The following is a 19,183-nucleotide window of genomic DNA, read 5'->3' as shown; positions in this document are numbered from 1 at the left end:
AGTACAAAATCCTAGAGACGTCCCTGCCGACTAATATATAATAGAAAATGTTAATTTCATAGAAAATTGATAGAATAACTAATAATTTGACTAGCTAATAAAAATTTATTAATTTGTTGAGATGAATTTATTATTTTGATTACAACTCATATACAATGAGTTAAATAATAGTTTTTCTTAAACTAAGAGTTGAATAATAGTTAATATTTGTTATTAAATGATAATAATCGATTGGAGTTGATGGACGGGAATGTTATAAAATATACATATTTTCTTATATACACAGATAAACAATTAATGTCTGATTTATATATGATCTCATAACTGAAAATTTAAACCAAAACATAGACACACGTCTTAGAATCTTTCTTTTAAATTTATCTTACAATATTGTTTTATTGATTAAAAACTAATAAAATAATTTATATAAACAATCTCAAATAAACAAAATTGAAATTTTTTTTTTTGAAACTGAAACAAAATTGAATTTTAAAAAACGACTTTTTAAATTTTTTGACGTCCATTCGAAATTTAAAAACATCAATGTGGCCTGGCCGTTGGTCGTGGAGCTTGATTATAAGGTGAAAGAAACTAGCCCTAATACTAGTATCGCTACCTCTCCAACAGAGAGAGACGATAAAAATTGTGTTTATGCAGGCTCATCTATGGCGGAATAAGACTACTTATATACTGTTGTATACAAGTTATTATTATAGATACACTCGTTTATTGAGAAAAGGATACTGAGAGTGTGAAAAGTGAGGGGAAAGGGAATGGAGAAGGGAGTGAAGTTCGCGGTGTATCGGAACCCTGCTCTCTCCGCCGCACTCGATACCACCAGTCTTCGTCCTTCGAAATATGCTTTTCTAGTCATACTCTCTCTCTCCACTGCCTCTGCCTTCTCTCTCCTCACTCTCATTACCAGGTACATCTCTCTCTCTCTCTCCCTCTCTCTCCCTCTCCCCCTCTCCCTCCCTCTCTGTCTATCTTTCTATATCCCCTCCCCATCTTTGTCTCTCCCCCTCCCCCTCTCTGTCTCTCTTCCATATCTCTCTATATAGAATTGTGATCTGTTTATTTCTTTATACCACTATGTAGCAAAATTATATATACAAGCTAGGGTTTCTATTGTGTGGTATGATATACATTAAGTAGAGGAATTCAAGGTGTATTTGTATGTTTATATATTATTAGCAGACACAGCAGCTAATCACATTGTTTGTATATTAATCTGTGTGTATCTTGCTATGTTGTAGCAGCAGCTCTGTTATAGAACCTAGGGTTTCTATTTGCTCAATATTTGTGTGCTACTGTATGAGTTATGGCTGAGATTGAGTAGCAGAATTTTAAGTGTTCTTATATATTTACTCTTTTAATTTTATAAATTAGAGTCACTTGTTTGCATATTTGCTTGTAGTATTATTAGTTGGTAGCCAACTACAGAGGACACGATTCCATTGCATTTATATATATCAATCAGTGTAAGAAATGTAATTTGATGACGACCAACAGGGGTGTAAATCTGATGTAATTGATTAAAGATCAATGCCTTATCATTGAAATTTGTATGTTATAGAGGTTTTGGAGTGTCTTGACTCTTAAGCATTCATAGTAAGCTCTATTAGTTGGTTGGCTATGCCTTGGCGCAAATTGGAGATCATCGTCATCACAATGTTGTAGAATCGAATAATGCTGTTTTTATAGGTTTTAATATGATATACTTAAGCAACATAATACGTTAGTTGTTACTGTATGCTTTTTGTTTATTTTCAGTAATTCTAAAAATCAAATACAAATTGTAGAGTAAGATCATTTTGCAAGATGTTTGGTTTCAGATGCCCGATTTGTTTGCTTAATTTTTATATTTTATTGTATCAGGGAAAATGGGATTATTGACGGTTTGAAGCTTGGATTTTTCTCCCAAGGGGTTGCCTGTTAGTAAATCAATCTCTTTTCTGTGTAGACTCGTCTTTCGAACTGCTCCAACTTATTTTTTATTTTTTTTTTCCTCTTCTCAGATCTCTTCACGAAAGCGATACAGATTGTGTTGGGTTTAATATTAATGGGAGCAATGATTGCTCTCGCCAAAGCTGTTTCATTGTGGAGAATAAAAATTACTACAGGTGTTACAGTCAATTCTCCATCTAAAGGACTAGATGAGCAGATGCACCTTACAAATCGTCAATTAGGGCTATTGGGAATAAGGCCAAGGAGTGAGCAGGTTGCATCAGAGTCTTCTAAGAAACTTTCAAAAACTAAGTCCAGTACAGTACCTCCTTCAAGTCCCCTCATCCCGCTGCATCAGCCAATGGTCAGTTCCAGTCGTTTATCTCGAGGCAGCAGTGATAAATCAAATAGCAGTGGTGGGAGCAAATTTCATTCTTTTAGCACTCCAACCAAATCAACAGCTTCTCAATCTTTATTTCTTATGAATGTACCTACAACACCGACACAGTCACTATCAGTAAGTAATTCACCTGGTCCGGATCAACTAGTCGCATCCCCTTGGTCAAATAAGCGAGCATCTTCTACGAAAGAGATTACAACAGAAGAAGAGTTTGAACAGTTTTTAGCTGATATCGATGAGAAGATTTCGGAATCAGCTAGTAAATTGGCAACTCCTCCGCCCACAAGCAGTGGTTTTGGCGTAGCAACTCCTAATACAATATCCAGTTCAACTAATACTTCTGGAACTACTAGAAGTACGCCTTTGAGGCCTGTCAGAATGTCCCCTGGTTCCCAGAAGTTTAGTACTCCCCCAAAGAAAGGAGAAGGTGATCTTCCACCACCCATGTCTATGGAAGAATCCATCCAAGCGTATGAGCATCTTGGCATATATCCTCAGATTGAGGAGTGGCGTGATCGCCTTAGGCAGTGGTTTTCTTCAGTCCTACTGAATCCTTTACTTTCAAAGATTGAGAACAGTCACATAAAGGTAAGTTTTATCAGTTGTAATGTAAGTTTTAACTTCATGAAATATACATCTGGAAAAATTGACTTTGCTTTGTTATAAACATCCTAGTTACTTCCTTCCCACAAATAATGTCCGAATTGGACCTTTGAATATTAAGTTTGTTTTGTTTGATATTTATTAAATTTAAATTGTTTACTGCAAAAAAACTGAGAATGACTTGTAATATGTTATCATGAATACCATTTTGTCAGGGTATGACTTATGTAACTCCTAATTATTTCTTTTCTGTGCATCACTATACCCTTTCTCAAGGAATATTAGCAAGATTGATTATCTTAAGCACTTATCTCTATCCTTCCTTCCAATAGAGAATATGGGTAAATGAAATATGCCATACACAATCCAATATATTCCCCATAGGCAGGATGTTATACGAGGAAGGAGTTCTCACTGATCTTTGGTAGACATGCAGTAATTTTAGAAGTACAGATCACCAAAAGCAGTGATCTATTCCTAGAAATTCATCTCAGGCAAAAGTTGATATATGAGGACCTCTTTAGTGGCAAATCTTCTATCAGCAAACGGTGGTAGATTCTTATTTATTTAGTTTACTATTAGACTATACCTGAAAGTGGACAAAATTCTGTTATGACCTGTATGTGGTTGTAACTGAGACAGGTGGTTGTAATTGCATTTGTTTGCCACTCCACCAAATTAATTAAGAACAAAGTATTATTTTATTACATGCTAGATCTTCAGACGGGACTTCTATACTTCTTGAGTTGCACACTTCTATATTGACTGATTATTGCTCTAGGGTAGTGTGATGCAATATTTCTACTGTTTATTGGGTCAGGCTTTATAAAATGCACCATAGATGGTTGAGATTATGTCTTACAACTAATTATAACTTAGTAAGAATCTGAAACAAGTTTTGACAGATAACTTTATTTGGTATCAGGTTATGCAAGCTGCTGCAAAACTTAATATATCAGTTACTATTAGTCAAGTTGGAACTGATCTGCCAAGTTCTGGAACAACCACCGCTGCCTCTCCAATAAAGAGGACTAATGACTGGCAGCCAGCATTAAGTGTTGACGAAGAAGGCCTTTTGCATCAACTTCGTGCTGCTCTTGTTCAAGCTCTTGATGCTTCGATGCGTAAGTATTCTCATATCTTCTGGCACCATGCATACTGAAAGAATTAGTAGGATCTTACATTTGATCAGGTTAACCTTCATACTTCTGAATAGTTCTGATCTACTTCATTTGTTGTCCATGCATTAGTATTTAGTTCCCACCCACTTAATCCAAGCATCCATCTTAAAGATTCATTATAAGTAAAAAGACAGGACCTCAAAGATTAAATGGTTCAAGTTGAGCTTGAGCCTTGTTATATGTCATTAAAATTTTCTTCATTTGCAGCTAAGCTGCCAATAGGCAATTTCCAACAGTCACCACAGCAGAATTCTTCAATACCAATATTACAGGAGTGTATTGACGCCATCACTGAGCACCAACGGCTTCATGCCTTGATGAGAGGAGAGTGGGTTAAAGGTCTGCTACCGCACAGCAGTGTCCGAGCAGATTACGTTGTTCAAAGGATAAAAGGTAATTTTAATTATGTGTATCCTTGAGTACGAGTAGTTCTAACTTTTCATCATAATATGTTATATATATAGAGCTTGCTGAAGGAAGCTGTGTGAAGAACTACGAGTATTTGGGGAGCGGGGAGGTTTATGACAAAGTGAATAAGAAGTGGACCCTTGAGCTTCCTACTGATTCTCACTTGCTGTTATATTTGTTTTGTGCGTTCTTAGAACATCCTAATTGGATGCTTCATGTAGATCCTACACCTTATGCTGGTGCACAATCTAGCAAGAACCCTTTATTTCTTGGTATTCTGCCTCCAAAGGAAAGATTCCCTGAAAAATACTTGGCTGTGGTGTCTGGTGTTCCTTCTGTACTTCATCCAGGAGCTTCTCTTTTGGCTGTTGGAAAGCAAAGTCCTCCAATATTTGCCTTATATTGGGATAAAAAGGCACAATTCTCTCTACAGGCAAGTTATTTTGAACATATGCTTGTCTCCTCATCTGATTTGCAAATTATTTGAAATTAATTGGTACTTGGCCTTAGTTTTTTCTTTTTAGAATATGCTGCCGTGTATTGTACCATTATCTGAAACACACTGGCATTCTGTTTCAGGGAAGATCAGCCATGTGGGATTCTATGTTGCTTCTATGCCACAGGATTAAGATTGCATATGGAGGGATTGTTCGAGGAGTGCACCTTGGTTCTTCAGCATTGGACATTCTTCCCATTCTTGATGAGGATGACGAAAACTGAATCATTTAAGCCTCGAAGACAGGAAATCTGCCGCAGGGACAAGTGCTGGCAGAGTCCATAATAGTCACTGGACACACTAATTTTAGGTAAATTTGTCGAGGAAAATTAAATTTTATTGTTGTACGATCTCTTAATTAACAAGCAACAATAGTAGGTAATAGATAAATCTGGTTGCAACTAATGATAGTAAATCAAAAGCTGCATATTGTGAAAAAACATGGTCTGACAATCTCAGACTAGTAATTAACTTTCTTTTAGGTACGATTAATTGCTAAGAATAATAAATTTGCCCACAAGGATGGCTAGAACCTTGGAACATTTTACATGCACTTTTAGTTTGTTACTTTAATTAATGAAGGAGAAATTAAATCCAATAAAATCTCTAACATGATTGTTTTAGATGTATCTATTGAGATTGAAAAAGATTTTTAAGTGTTCCGCGTGTAAGCTGTGGTCTTTCAAGTTTCAAAATAGAAAAAGTTGTGGTCTTTCATTTCTTCTTTTGTAATGTTCTAGTTGCTGCAAAGTCTTGGAAGTGGAATTAAAAAGTTTCAATCTTTCTAAACTGATCAGCCTCCCTTTCCACTTATTATAAGCGATTCCGGGTCTTTTTCACGTCACCGTGGTCTCTAGAATATACTTTTTATTGTTATGCCTATAAAATAGATATACAATGATTGATATATTCTACTTTTTCGAATAGAACAACATACTTGAGGAGGTCGATAGCAAAACATACATTTACGAAAGAATGGGATTATTTTCCCCTCTTTTGAGATTAAGACATCTCCGGCCGCACGGAACATGTAGCTAAAAATAATTAATATATATATTATTGATAAAAAAAATATAGAAATTAAGTAAAAATAAATCAACTCCAACGTGGTTTTCTCATCCATAGCTTAAGTCAATTTTCCGATGCTGGACAATATTTTCGAACATCCTCAATAATCAACTATCATTTCTTATCATAATCAAGTGATATATCTTATTTAAAATATATTACTTCAAATCAATCAATACATCTAGTCCCATAAATTTTACATAATTAATAATTTTTTATTATATTTAACTAATCATTTTAACGAACTCCACTTGAGATGTTCCAAATACATTAGAGCATGTGATATATTTGACACCTAAAATTTTTATCACTTCATTACTTGAGAGAAGATTGTACATAAACAACCCCCACCCAAAGAGCTTAAAATTCTATATCGGTCCCTGCGTGGACCGAATACTTATAAAGTTTTGTGCCAACATTACCAAGTAACAAAATCTGATGTTTCCACAAAACCATCTAATAAAGGAACTATTCATAGGTTAATGCATCGTAGTACATGTTACACAGCACACTTTTGAATAAACTGCACCTTCAAATTCAAATACAGACATTAAACATATTGCATAAGATTTGGGTCTGTGGCTAAATTAACAAGACTGATAATTTGAAATTCTCATCAAGCTTACTACACTCTAACACTGGATTAGTGTAGAGGAAGTAATTAGTCTGGCTGGCCTGTGAAGATTATTGAACTGCAGAAAAAATTGCTGCCTAACCGAGGAATACTATAGCATCCATTACTGTAGTGCTTCCGGAGTGTCGTCACTGATCATCCCACCCATCATTTTCGCCACTTCTTCTTGGGTGTATATATGTATCTTGGATACCATTTCACAGAAATTGCTGCAACAAATTACGAAACAGAATGCAGAATAATTCGAATCATTCAAATATTTAATTAGGAAGTAATTTATCTGGCAATCAAAAAAGAAATTACTTGATACATGTAAAGTACTTACTTCCAAGGATCATCACCAACAGCCATTATGCCGTTCTCATTATCACTGGACAGAACACACCATCCTTTTGAAGGATCTGTTAAGAGGCCTTCCATGCTAAAGAGCGATTCTAGTTCAATGAGTAGGTCATTATAACCATTCAGCTTTGAGAGATCAATGGATCTTCCAACCAAGTTTCCTTCTTTATGGACCTACAATCAATATTTATAGTCAGAAGACCAAGGAAAGTAGTCTAGCACAAAAAAAATGTGGTGTTAACTGCTGAATTTTAATGCTTACCTTCGTGCAAATCCTCTTGCATGAAAATTGGGAGTTTGCAGTTGATGTTTCTCCGGTCAAGGAGAAACCGAATAGTTTGCAATCTGTCACCGTGCTTTGTAAGCTGCCATCTTTCTCGATTTTAGAGTTCGCCTTATATTTGGGAGATGAAGATATGATACACTCTGACCGAGGTTCCTTTGATGAATTTAACTTTTCAGCTTCATGGTTGGTGACCCCAGTTTGATGGCAATAAGGGTTCAATAGAACATTTTCATTTGCATAGTTGGTATATGCGCCCATGTTATAATTGTCAACAGCTTTATGGGCATCATTATGAGGAAAATAAATGTTTCGAGTACCTTCTGAAGCTAGTGGGTAGAAATTGGTTTTTGATCTTTGATGCATGTCGAGGACATCATAACCAATTGCTTTACCCCAAGCACTAAGCTTGACATTAGATTTTCCAGACAGGAATTTCAATGAGCAAATTTCTTGACCTTGCAAGACCGTTGGAATTTTATTGGATCCCAAAAAGCCTGTGTAAGTACTGGATGGCTGAGCCCTTGCAAATTCATGTGAATCTGTGTTTCCCATCCAATGTGATGCAATACTTTGATGCATTATGGATTGCATCTCAATATCATGTGGGTAGTTTAGTTTATCACATCCATTAAAAGGTGATACTAAACCTATTTCTTGACCTTGCAAGACCTTAGAGGATATTGAAGATCCCTCAAAGTCTAGGAACCCATTCCTTGCTGCCACAAAAAATCTCAGTTGAAGAATTGGGGAGTTATATGATTTGTTTTAAAATAAGGAGAAAAGGTATGAATGTTTTCGTTCATGACTTATATAGCACAGTAAGAGTTGGAGATATAAATTTCTAGATTTTTAACGATAAGACTAGAGTTATGTACCAGAAATAATGTTCGCTTGTGGAGTTGCCTGGCTCCGATAATTCTTCAGCCCTGGAGAGGACGGAATGCTCAGGGATGGGGGTGAAACATAAAGATCTACCTCCCATGGAGACACCCGATTTTGACAACCAGTTGTACCCTTCTCATCCCACCTGACCTGTTGGATGTCATTACACTGTTTGACTTGACAAGCGCAAGATATGCAACATATCAAATAATTCGACTTGCTTTCTTATATGCTATAACAATTAAATGTTAATGGTAGTTTTGTAAATCGAGAGTCCACCCACTACATTTACAATTATACCATATGTGTATTTACATAATTACATAAGAACCTATTTTAATCTAGGTGTCCTACAAATTAGCCGATTAACCAATTAACCGATAATCAGATGAATTCTGATGCGATTTGCAAAAATCAGTTAAATTGGTGATTACTCGGTCAAAAATTGGCTGGAATATTAAAATTTGGAAAAAAATTTAAAATTTTAAACATACTTATATATGTTTTAATTATAAGTAATATTAAATTAATTGCCGATTTCCAATTAATCGCTAATCGGTGCCTCCACCGATCAATTCCGATTCACGCTTTTTACAACACAGTCTAGGAGGTAATCATGTATATATTAGCCTTCTTTTCAATCATTTAAAAGATCTTCAGCAAGTTAAAACTTTCAAAGCCATCATCCTTTCAACTTAATGTCACCAGTATTAAACAGGAACTCTGCCAAATCAAAAGCCTGGTATCCACAATAGTCAATAGCTATAATTTAAGTGGATAGCATCGTGCATTCCAAGGGGTATATATTATATTTTTCATATTGCACCAGATTCTGATAATTCATATAGGTTCATCTCTACTTCTAAGTGTGCCTACACTTCAGCAGGCCTGTTCTATGGCAGGATCTAATTACTCAGATATACCCAGGGTGCATCTGGGTTGATGCAAATTGTCACATTTAGTTACCACAACAAAAAAGTTTGAGCAGAAATAATATATTTAGTATTAATTAGCTCTAAGAAACTTGAACAAAAAGGGATATAGGTGGAATGTAGAGTGTACCAGTAAGCATCTCCACTTTGAGTTGGGCCATTTGTATGGATCTAGATCCTGAATACCATAAACCACACCCCCGAACCTGCAAGAGAATTAAAATCTTCTTAGAAGAATATTTTCGTATGGACTATAACCATAAACATATGATAGGAGAAAATATATGTGATGATAACCTTCTTTCTGAGGAATCATCCTTAACAAACTTTTTCTTAAATCTTGCACCTATGGGAATTTGACTCGCGATGCTTTTAACATAATCCTGATAGCTCACCACAAATTTAGCATGACTAGCCCTGCAATGCATATGGAAATACGCATAACAATTTTTTTTCTTTACCGTGAAAAAGCTTGCCAACAAACTCATCATGGTTGTGTTCCTTTTATGCAAAAAGAAGATTGGCCGACACCAGTGTGTTTCGGTTGCATGAGTGTAAATTATTCCACACTTTTATAAATTTTTTTCTTCTGAAGAAGGTACCTTACTGGTGAGAGGCTGAAGGTAGTGCTTATATGCAATCATTACCCTATGCTTAGAGTTTGAGTGTTTCAGCTTACAGCGATCAAAACCCTCCTTTTAAGGCATGTGCCCATATGGTAAGACTACATCTATATCAGTTTCTTAAAATCAATCACTACACTTCCGACTTATTGGAAAAAATAAAATCCACAAAAAAAAATTATTGTGTGATACAACTTACAAAGCAATATGAAGTAAAGTTATGTCTGAGAACTATTGATGCAGTACTCTAAGAACTAGAAGTCAATTTGATATGAATTCCCTGCGCTACTTCGGTTTGCGAGTTATTTACTTATTGGTGAAGTGCCTAGAACAAAGAGACTGTTGCTGGACAAAGAAACAATCAATAGAGTTCTTTTAGTTCAGTAAACAAAGATAAATGTAGTACCTTGGGTTGTAGAAAACGTGAAAGGGGCTATTAGTGGATATAGCATTAGCTACTGAGGAAAGAACAGTGTGATAAGATTTCTGGTTTCCAAGAACTGAGTCTGGAAGCTCGTTTCTAGGTCGTACAGTCCTTCTGATTCCCAATCGTAGCTCTCCATTTTCACCCCTACATAAAAATGTAGTAAACAAATTAAGTCTCCATAGTGTAAGCTGGGCGAAGAGATATTAGTCATTTTAAAACCATAGTTTGATATTTTCCAGATGTTCTTGAATAGCAAGTCATTGCTACTAGTCGAACATTATAACTTTTTCGACAGAAACTAAAGTTGTTAATTATGTAATATATTACAATGCTAAGCCAAACATTATCAAAAAGTAATCAAGTAAACTCTGGCCCTCTGCTATCAGACACTCCTGTCAGCTGATAGTCATCATTTTGTTTGTTTTTTATCATTGAATCTGTCCTGACATCTAGGTGATTATTAGAATTTCATATTTGTGGTTATTAAAATTTCATATTCACGGTCACATGTTTTCTCTAACAAATGTAACCTTGACTTCTTTTCTGGTTGTTGATGGAAAACAACAGATTAAACACGTTGGCATCAGATGCAGCCATATTGATATAGATGTATGATATATATACCTTAGAAAGAGGACTGCATCTCCAGAAACAAGATTCTTCTGGCTTACAAAATTAGTCCACCCAGTTGTTAGCAGATGTCGCCTTGGCTGACCTGAAACAACAGTTTACTGAATAAAAAGCCCTTCTTCTATAATCCACAGTGAAATGTCCAGCAACAACCTCTGTAAATGTGACGGAACCTCCACTCCACTCCATGCAAATCCTTGGCAACAAGCTCCTGAGAGGGCCTCTGTTGTGTGTAATCCTGCAACATGACATGTGCAACACGTTTGAATTATTATGAATTGGTCTAGAAAAAGGGTAGGAAAAAGGGTAATACCAGAGGTGCAAAACAGTCTTCAGCAGCTCTACGCGGAACAGAAAATCCTCCATGGGTGCTGGTATCAGATGCAGTCAAGGTCTTGCAGAACATGTGAGGGGTTGTTTTTGTGGGTGTAGCACCACGCTCCTCATTGTCCAACCCAAGGTATTCATTTTGCTTTTCGTCTGAATTTGTTGCCGGAAACTAAGAATGTACCAAAATGTGTCACCATTAGGATCTTATCATTGCATATAAGTCCAGAAAGAGGTAGTAAGCAACAAACATGGAGTTTGTCTGTAGTTTTCATTTTTGAATTCTTAATTAAACTTATCAATTCATCATTCTATTTTCTACCTCTCCTGCCAACCACTCATAGTGTATTACAATACAAGTTCACTCGCATTCTGTATGTGTATCTTTGGAATCTAATTTTCATACTAATGCACGTAGCTTGTTAATCTTCTTGCTTCGGTAGTTAACCCAGAAAGTAGTTGGTCTGCAGAGGTTTTGTTCCAAACACACTATAAAAGTTCTAGTTCGGACTAAACAAGGTGCATTCAATGTACGCAAAATGTAGATGAACAGGGTGTATAAATGCTTTTAAGCCTCCTAAGAAATAGAAAAAACATTCGAGTGGACATAACGTTAACAAGATAACTCTAATGATATATATGAATGGAGAAAACCTGAGAAGCTACAAACACATAAATCTCATCTTCAGAAAAAAGAACAAACAAGTGTATCAATTGTGAAGAGGGAGCTAAATCTTCCAAAACAAGGACAAAACATTGCAACAAAAAAGGCTGAACATAAGAAAAATAAATTATCCAATAATGCGGATTATAGAAGTTTCCAACAATGCAGATTATAAAAAGTAGTAACAAAGACTAGATATTTCCATATAATTTAATGATAAATTGACAAGCAAGTGACAAATATACCTCTGGTTCTGGAACCTGAAGGAGAGTTAGCTGTGTGTAGACCTCATCATTATCTTTATTTGCCTGTTTCAACAAAAATCCAAAATATCAAGCCATAATGTGAGAATGAACACAATACCATATAGCTAATCAAGTGAAAAACAATGTGTTCATTGCAAGAAAGCACAAAATATATCAACCAGTAGCTGAACATCCATAATCTTGCAAAAAATCTGAGGGCTGAGGCCAAAGTTAGAAGCTTCAATGTGTGGGAAACTCAAGTCAGAGGCAGCTTGTTCCAAATGGCCTTGTGGGAAATAAACAACTAAATCTCCTCTCTTGGGAAGTGTGATCAAAGGGCCAGCACAAGCATGCCAAAGCTCCATGAACATTGGAGCAGCAGCAGCACCACCATCAGTCATTGTAGTTGAAATAGTAGAAGAGCTTAAAGAAGTTAAAGAGGACAAACAGCAAACTGCAGCCTCCTCCACCTCACTCACAACATGGTTCAAATCAATGTCCATAAACACACACTTGTTTTTTGTGTGTGTTTTTTTTCACCCAGATGGAATATCAAACAAGTGATGCACAAAAAGAAGCAAATGCAGAAAGATTGGATTTTTATCAAGAATAAAGTCAATTCTTGGCACAAGACTTACATGTATTCAAACATGATGACATGGGTACAGTGAATAAAAAGAAGGGTAGTGAATTCAAGAAGAAAAAGTCATGTTTGGAAAGAAGCCCAGAAGGCCAAAAAGATGAGTGAATAAAAAGAGAGAGGCTTAAAGTATGAATCTTTGCTAACCCATTTGCACAAGTGAGAGCATAAACAAGAGAGTTCTAAGAAATGTACATGGTATTTATTGAAGAGGAGATAGTGAAAGAAAAGACAATGGGCAGTGGCTTTTTGGACTCATGAAAAATGTACAAGAGAGATGGAGATATATGAGTATGTGGGGGACAGTTTACACACACACACACTTGTTGGCTACTTTGCTTTGTCATGCCTTTTATCATATGCATTTCTCCTTTAATTATACTCTCCTCATGCTTCACCAACATTTCTTGCTAATATCATTCATACTGAGCCCCCTGCTCCAAACAGATGGTAAAAGTTTATTTTTCCCCTTGCAAATGGTTTAGGGTTTTTTTTTTTTTTTTTTAAGTTATTCAAATTTAAGAGATGGTAACTTTTTTTTTTTTTTACAAATGCTTTAGATATTTGTTAGTTATTCAAATTTAGTTTTAAATGGTGTAAGTAAGCGGTTGACGTGAATGTTGTGTTTATCCGGACTATCATAATTTATCATAATTTTCAAGAAAATGTCTCAAATATCAATGTTGCAGAATATGACCGTGAGTTATCATTTTATAATTCAAAATATTATGTTTATCCTCTTTTTCTTTGTAACGCTACACGATCAAGTATTTTGAAACTTTAAAGACTATTTCATATTGCGTTTTGTTTTTAAAACGATGATGTAACGTTTTGTAACATTTTGTAGGATGTTCCTAAAACGCAACATGATCTTGTATTTTCTACTGAAATCAAAATATCAGATTATTTGATGTTAATAAATGATAGTTGAGATCTTTCTTTTAACTCTATTATTTTGGGCATTAGTCGAGGAAAAGACCCTAAATATCACAAAATGTACAAGTAATTTGCAAAATAACAGAGTTGCAAGAATGACACTCAATACTATTCACTAACGTGGTTTTTTTTAAATATAGAACGTTACACTATGTAGCATCGTAGGTTTTAAAAGCAACTTAACACTACTTCATGTAGCATTTCCCCTTGTCAAGAACTAATGAGCAATCGCCTCTTTACAAATCCTCTGACTGATTATCCCCTCCTCAAGTACTCATCATCAATCATTTAACAACTAACTCTTTTGTAAGCAAGTGCGTGAGGTTAAAATCTATGTGCACAGAGTATGACAACAAGGTAAAACTAGGGTGTGACAATCTAAAAATATTTTGTGTAACATTTTTTCTGTTGTAAAATGTTATTCGATATAGCGTTAGATGAAATTAGATTACCCAACACAATTCTAATAACATTTTAACCCTATATGATGTGGTGTTAAGAAATGATACGATGTGGTGTATATACGATGTATATTAACGTAAGTTTACGTTAATATACATCGTTAAAGATTAAAAATTAAAAAGTATTTTGAAGATGGAGATAAAAATTTGTTGGTAATTGGTCAATATTTTATGAAAATTTTAACCATCATCTTAAAATTTATCCCTTAATTTTTAATCTTTAACGACATATCATTGATCTGAATTGACAGCAATTATCTCTTTCGAAAATGAAGAAAAAATCCGATGATAGTTGTTTTAAAATTTCAACTATTATTTTATAAAATTTTGAAATTTTTGACCAACAACGTGAAAATTTCACTCTTTATATTATATATTTTATGTAACTTCGTTAAATACGTGACCAATATCCATGCAAGAGTATCTTTTCTCATATAAACTGAACTAAAAGTAAATAATGTAACTAGCTGGGACATTTGCTTCTGAAATTATGAATTCTCAAATTTAGTTTAATATCGACAAAAAATCGAATTAAGTTGTCTGATAATATTGATGTCCCATAAATTCAATATCAGTATAAGGATACCGAAATCGGACTTCAATCGTCTCATACGAACATAACAAGGAGTAGAAAGGAAGGGGCGATTTGTCACATAAAACGAATAATAGTCGAACATATCTAATTCGAACAAGCAGGATACTTGTCAATAGATATCAACTGGCGCGTTCGAGTATTCACGAACATTCGTATAATGAAACTTGGAGCAGTAGGTAGTGACAGTGATGATGATACTGAAAATATGAAAGGAGAACGGTGGCGGTAAAAAAAAACATATATTATATAGGATTGTTTAATGTGCGCTAATTTTGTGTAAATAACTCATTTTAGTTGGAACTAGTGAATAAAGTCGCGCTTCGCGGCGGCGTTATGAATTTTTCTATAAATTTTGATACGAATTAATATTATAATTGCATAAAAGTTATTTTGAGTCATGTTCCCGTTAAACATATCATTAATAAAAAAATATTATAATTAATATAAAAATTTGTTTAAGTGGTCCTTCTATCAAACACAATACTATTAAAAAAAATTGTTTGGACCGTCCTCCCATCAAAGATAATATTAATCAATAATTATTATAAAATTAAATATAGTAAAATAGATAATAATTAGTTTGAGCCGCTCTCTTGTCAAACACAATTCTAATAACAAAAAAATATAACAAAGATATTAGTTTGAGTCGTCCTACCATCAAACACAATACTAATAAAAAATTATTATAATTATGATAAAGTTAAATATTATATTTGAATAAAAATTATTTTAAGCCATGGTCCCGTTTTAATAAAAAAATACTAACTTAGATAAAAGCTTGTTTTAGTCACTTTCCCGTCAAACATAATACTACTAGAAAATTTATTATTATTAAGATAAAAATTAATTTGGGCCGCCCTCCCCTTAAACATAATATTAATCAAGAATCTTTTTTAGAAATTTTGATACGAATTAATATTATAATTGCATAAACTTTATTTTGAGTCATGTTCCTGTTAAACATATAATTAATAAAAAATATTATAATTAATATAAAATTTTGCTTAAGTGGCCCTCCTGTCAAACACAATACTAATAAAAAAAATTGTTTGGCCCGCCCTCCCATCAAAGACAATATTAATGTATAATTATTATAATTATGATAAAATTAAATATAATAATATAGATAAAAATCAGTTTGAGCCACTCTCTTATCAAACACAATACTAATAACAAAATATTTTAATATAGATATTAGTTTGAGTCGCCTGACCGTACACAATACTAATAAAAATTATTATAATTATAATAAAGTTAAAGATTATAATTGGATAAAAATTATTTTAAGTTGTGGTCCTGTTTTATTTAAAAATATATATATTATAATTTAGATAATAAAAATTATTTTAGCCGATTTCCCGTCAAACATAACACTAATAGAAAATTTATTATTATTTAGATAAAAATTAATTTGAGCCGCCCTCCCCTCAAACACAATAATAATCAAGAATCATTTACATTATGATAAAATTATAATTATAATTGGATAAATATATCCAATTTCATAGATTTTAGCTATTATTTTTTTCTATAAGATTCCTATTTCTTAATTGTTTAGAATTATCTCTTTTTTCTTTTAGTATTCCTATTCTACTAACTACTTAGAATTTCATAAATTTTAACTATTATATTTTTGTTAAAATTCCTATTTCTTAACTACTTAGAATTATATCTCTTTTACGATTACTATTTTTTAGCTAACTCACCTATTAAAAAAATTAAATGAAAAATTTCTAAAAACTCCACATAACCTGCGCATCCTTACAAGAATCATTTACATTATGATAAAATTATAATTATAATTGGATAAATATATCCATTTTCATATATTTTATTTTTTAATTGTTTAAAATTATCTCTTTTCTTTTATAACCTGCATATCCTCTCAAGAATCATTTATATTATGATAAAATTATAATTATAATTGGATAAATATATCCATTTTCATAGATTTTATTTTTTAATTGTTTAGAATTATCTTTCTTTTCTTGTAAGATTTCTATTTGTTAACTAATCAGAATTTCACAAATTTTAGTTATTATATTTTTGTTAAGATTTTTATTTTATATCTCAACCGATTACTATCTTTTAGCTATTTTCTCAGGTGAGGAGGGAGAGAGAGAGGTCGAGAGGAGGAAGAGAGATGATCGAGAGAAGAGAGATTGCGAGAGAGGAGAGAAAGCAAACGGGAGAGAAAAGAGAGATGTTTATCTCTTTTTATTATATTATATATAATTTACAGTCTTTTTTGCGTTCTTGTATGCTTACTGCCTTCAAACATTGAACTTCCGGGCAAAGTAGAGGACTGAAGATTAGAGGGAGGTCTGAGAGTGTGGTATAATGGAGAAATTGGACAGCGGGAAGAAGAATACTACTAACAGTAAGAAAGATTATGACGGGGATGAGGGGGTGGAGAGAAGGAGGGCAAGTACATTACAAATTTTAAATTGTATTTTATTTATGATTGTTAGTTTGAATAAATATAATTTTATTGCTTTTAAGATTTGTAAATAAGAAAAGAATTGTATTATCTTCAGAATCGGATAAGAAAAGAGTTGTATTACTTTTAGAATTCTTGAACCTGATTTTTTGAATTATAATTATATTTTTTCTATCCGAAATTTAGGAAAAATAAGAAGACTCAATCGAACAATTCTGGAGACACCCGCATCCTCCTTTATATATATATATTGATTGATAGTTTTTATAGTATATAAAAGTTCATTATTATTGAAAAGTAAAATTCAATTAAACTAATTACGCATATAAAAATTTAGTACTACTTAACGGTTGTTTTGAAGATGTATTTGAAAAAGCATTACTCCCTTTATTTCAGCAGATTTTTACATAATTTTTTGAAACGTATTTTGAGATTTCTATAAAATATAATTTCATAATTTTTTTTAATTTTTTTAAATAAAAATTTGATGTTTAAAATTTTATAAAAAATATTAATTAAAATAATGTTATACAATTATATATAAAAACACAAAATACATGCGAACGTAAACAACCGTACAAAGGGAGTCCTGTACGTGTCTCTGGTCAAAGGTAAAAGAAGTCCTATGGTCAGAAACTGACTCACGGTTAAAAACCACTCCAGTCTCATCACTCTGTTAACTATGTACGCAGTACGTGCCCCACCTCTTTGGGCTTAAACAGCCGGTCACAATCGTTTCGTTTCATATATTTTCGTATTTCGTGTAGTGAAACTCGTATTCGCCTGTTATTAATTTCATGTACTTAATTTAAAATCTGTAGCTGATCCGAAACATTTCGTGTTTTTTTTAATATTATATATAAAAATATTAGTATATTTTTTAATCAAAAAATAAATTTAATATATATTTTCCTTTATAATTTTATTAAATGTGAATAATTATTTGTACTTGTATACAATTCTCTATAAATTTGTTAATGAATCTACAATATATATCCACACATACATATAAATATATATTTTATACACAATTATATATTTAATATATCATAACATATATATAATAAATATTATGTTCAAATATTTCGTATATTTGTGTACCCCAAATGAAAACCCATATCCGACACGAAATTTATTGTGTAATTTCGTGTTCGTGTACTTTCGTGTTTCGTGTATCGAAAATCAAAACTTATATCCATTTTTTTCGTGTCGTTTCGTTTCGTGTTAGCGTGTTACGTGTCAAATTGTAAGGCATAGCTTAAACTAGCAGCAATATCAAATACTCCCTCCATTTCTTTGATTTCTATGCATTTTTCTTTTCGGGATGTCTCGTTCAATTCTATACTTTTCAAAAGTTTCCCAAAGTAGTAAACTTTTACTCCCTCCGTCCCAAAATACATGTCTCTTTGACTTTTTTCACGTGATTTGAGATGCAAAAATAATATACTTCTACATATTATTTTTCAAAATTTCCTTTTCTGAATAAAAATATCGATGTTAAATTTTTATTCAGAAAATGAAATTTTGAAAAATAATATGCAGAAGTATATTATTTTTGCATCTCAAATTACGTGAAAAAGTCAAAGTGACATGTATTTTAGGACGGAGGGAGTATAATATAAAATCCCATCTACTAACTTCATCTGCCTTTCCAAATCTATCACTTAAATATTAATGGGTCTCACCACTACTTTTCTTTCTCTTTCTCGCTGCTTTACGTTATTTTATAATTTTTTTTAATCTTCGTGTTCAATACGAATGTATATATTCCGGAGGGTCGGGGGGAAGTATCAACCAGAGCCCTTAGTTTGTTTGATTCGGTGGTTTTAACTTTTAAACTACCATGCGCGATAAAGTAAATGTTGATTACAGTTACATACTATGAAGGAAAATATCGAATAAAAATTTAAGCTTCACTTGTCTTTATCCAAACATAAATATCGACTGAAGGCCTCTTATGGTTGGTCAAATCGTTGTTTATGTCCTTTGCACTCCAACACAACAACACAGTGCACC

The 19,183-nt window shown here is 33.1% G+C and overlaps 2 protein-coding genes across 2 annotated transcripts; one reads left to right on the top strand and one right to left on the bottom strand.

The window, feature by feature from the left end:
* Positions 1-605: 605 nt before the first annotated feature.
* On the top strand, positions 606-5,577 carry LOC108224062 (uncharacterized). Its single transcript, XM_017398610.2, has 7 exons — positions 606-925; positions 1,879-1,934; positions 2,019-2,935; positions 3,876-4,074; positions 4,339-4,524; positions 4,596-4,972; positions 5,119-5,577. Exons 1-7 carry the CDS (start codon positions 774-776, stop codon positions 5,257-5,259), a joined length of 2,028 nt encoding a protein of 675 aa, XP_017254099.1. The 5' UTR covers positions 606-773; the 3' UTR covers positions 5,260-5,577.
* A 983-nt stretch (positions 5,578-6,560) lies between these two features.
* LOC108219737 (auxin response factor 4) lies at positions 6,561-13,030 on the bottom strand. The gene is made up of 12 exons (XM_017393241.2): positions 12,275-13,030; positions 12,096-12,158; positions 11,173-11,358; positions 11,013-11,097; positions 10,854-10,944; positions 10,209-10,373; positions 9,477-9,596; positions 9,310-9,385; positions 8,241-8,397; positions 7,342-8,081; positions 7,063-7,253; positions 6,561-6,946 (listed from the first exon to the last, which is right to left on the bottom strand). The coding sequence occupies exons 1-12, from the start codon at positions 12,596-12,598 to the stop codon at positions 6,841-6,843; spliced, it is 2,304 nt and encodes a 767-aa protein (XP_017248730.1). The 5' UTR covers positions 12,599-13,030; the 3' UTR covers positions 6,561-6,840.
* Positions 13,031-19,183: the final 6,153 nt, after the last annotated feature.

Source organism: Daucus carota, chromosome 5, assembly GCF_001625215.2.
Source record: "Daucus carota subsp. sativus chromosome 5, DH1 v3.0, whole genome shotgun sequence".
In the NCBI taxonomy this organism is placed as follows: Eukaryota; Viridiplantae; Streptophyta; class Magnoliopsida; order Apiales; family Apiaceae; genus Daucus; species Daucus carota.
This window is presented reverse-complemented; position numbering and strand designations above follow the sequence as displayed.

What these genes read in the sequence shown, in the direction of transcription:
- LOC108224062 (XM_017398610.2), top strand. Translation starts at nt 774, where the DNA reads ATGGAGAAGGGAGTGAAGTTCGCGGTGTATCGGAACCCTGCTCTCTCC. An exon ending in CTCCTCACTCTCATTACCAG is followed by an intron (nt 926 to 1,878) that starts GTACATCTCTCT and finishes TTATTGTATCAG; the next exon opens with GGAAAATGGGATTATTGACG. An exon ending in CGTTGTTCAAAGGATAAAAG is followed by an intron (nt 4,525 to 4,595) that starts GTAATTTTAATT and finishes TTATATATATAG; the next exon opens with AGCTTGCTGAAGGAAGCTGT.
- LOC108219737 (XM_017393241.2), bottom strand. Translation starts at nt 12,598, where the DNA reads ATGGACATTGATTTGAACCATGTTGTGAGTGAGGTGGAGGAGGCTGCA. An exon ending in GATGATTCCTCAGAAAGAAG is followed by an intron (nt 9,386 to 9,476) that starts GTTATCATCACA and finishes ATTCTCTTGCAG; the next exon opens with GTTCGGGGGTGTGGTTTATG. An exon ending in GCAAGAGGATTTGCACGAAG is followed by an intron (nt 7,254 to 7,341) that starts GTAAGCATTAAA and finishes TATTGATTGTAG; the next exon opens with GTCCATAAAGAAGGAAACTT.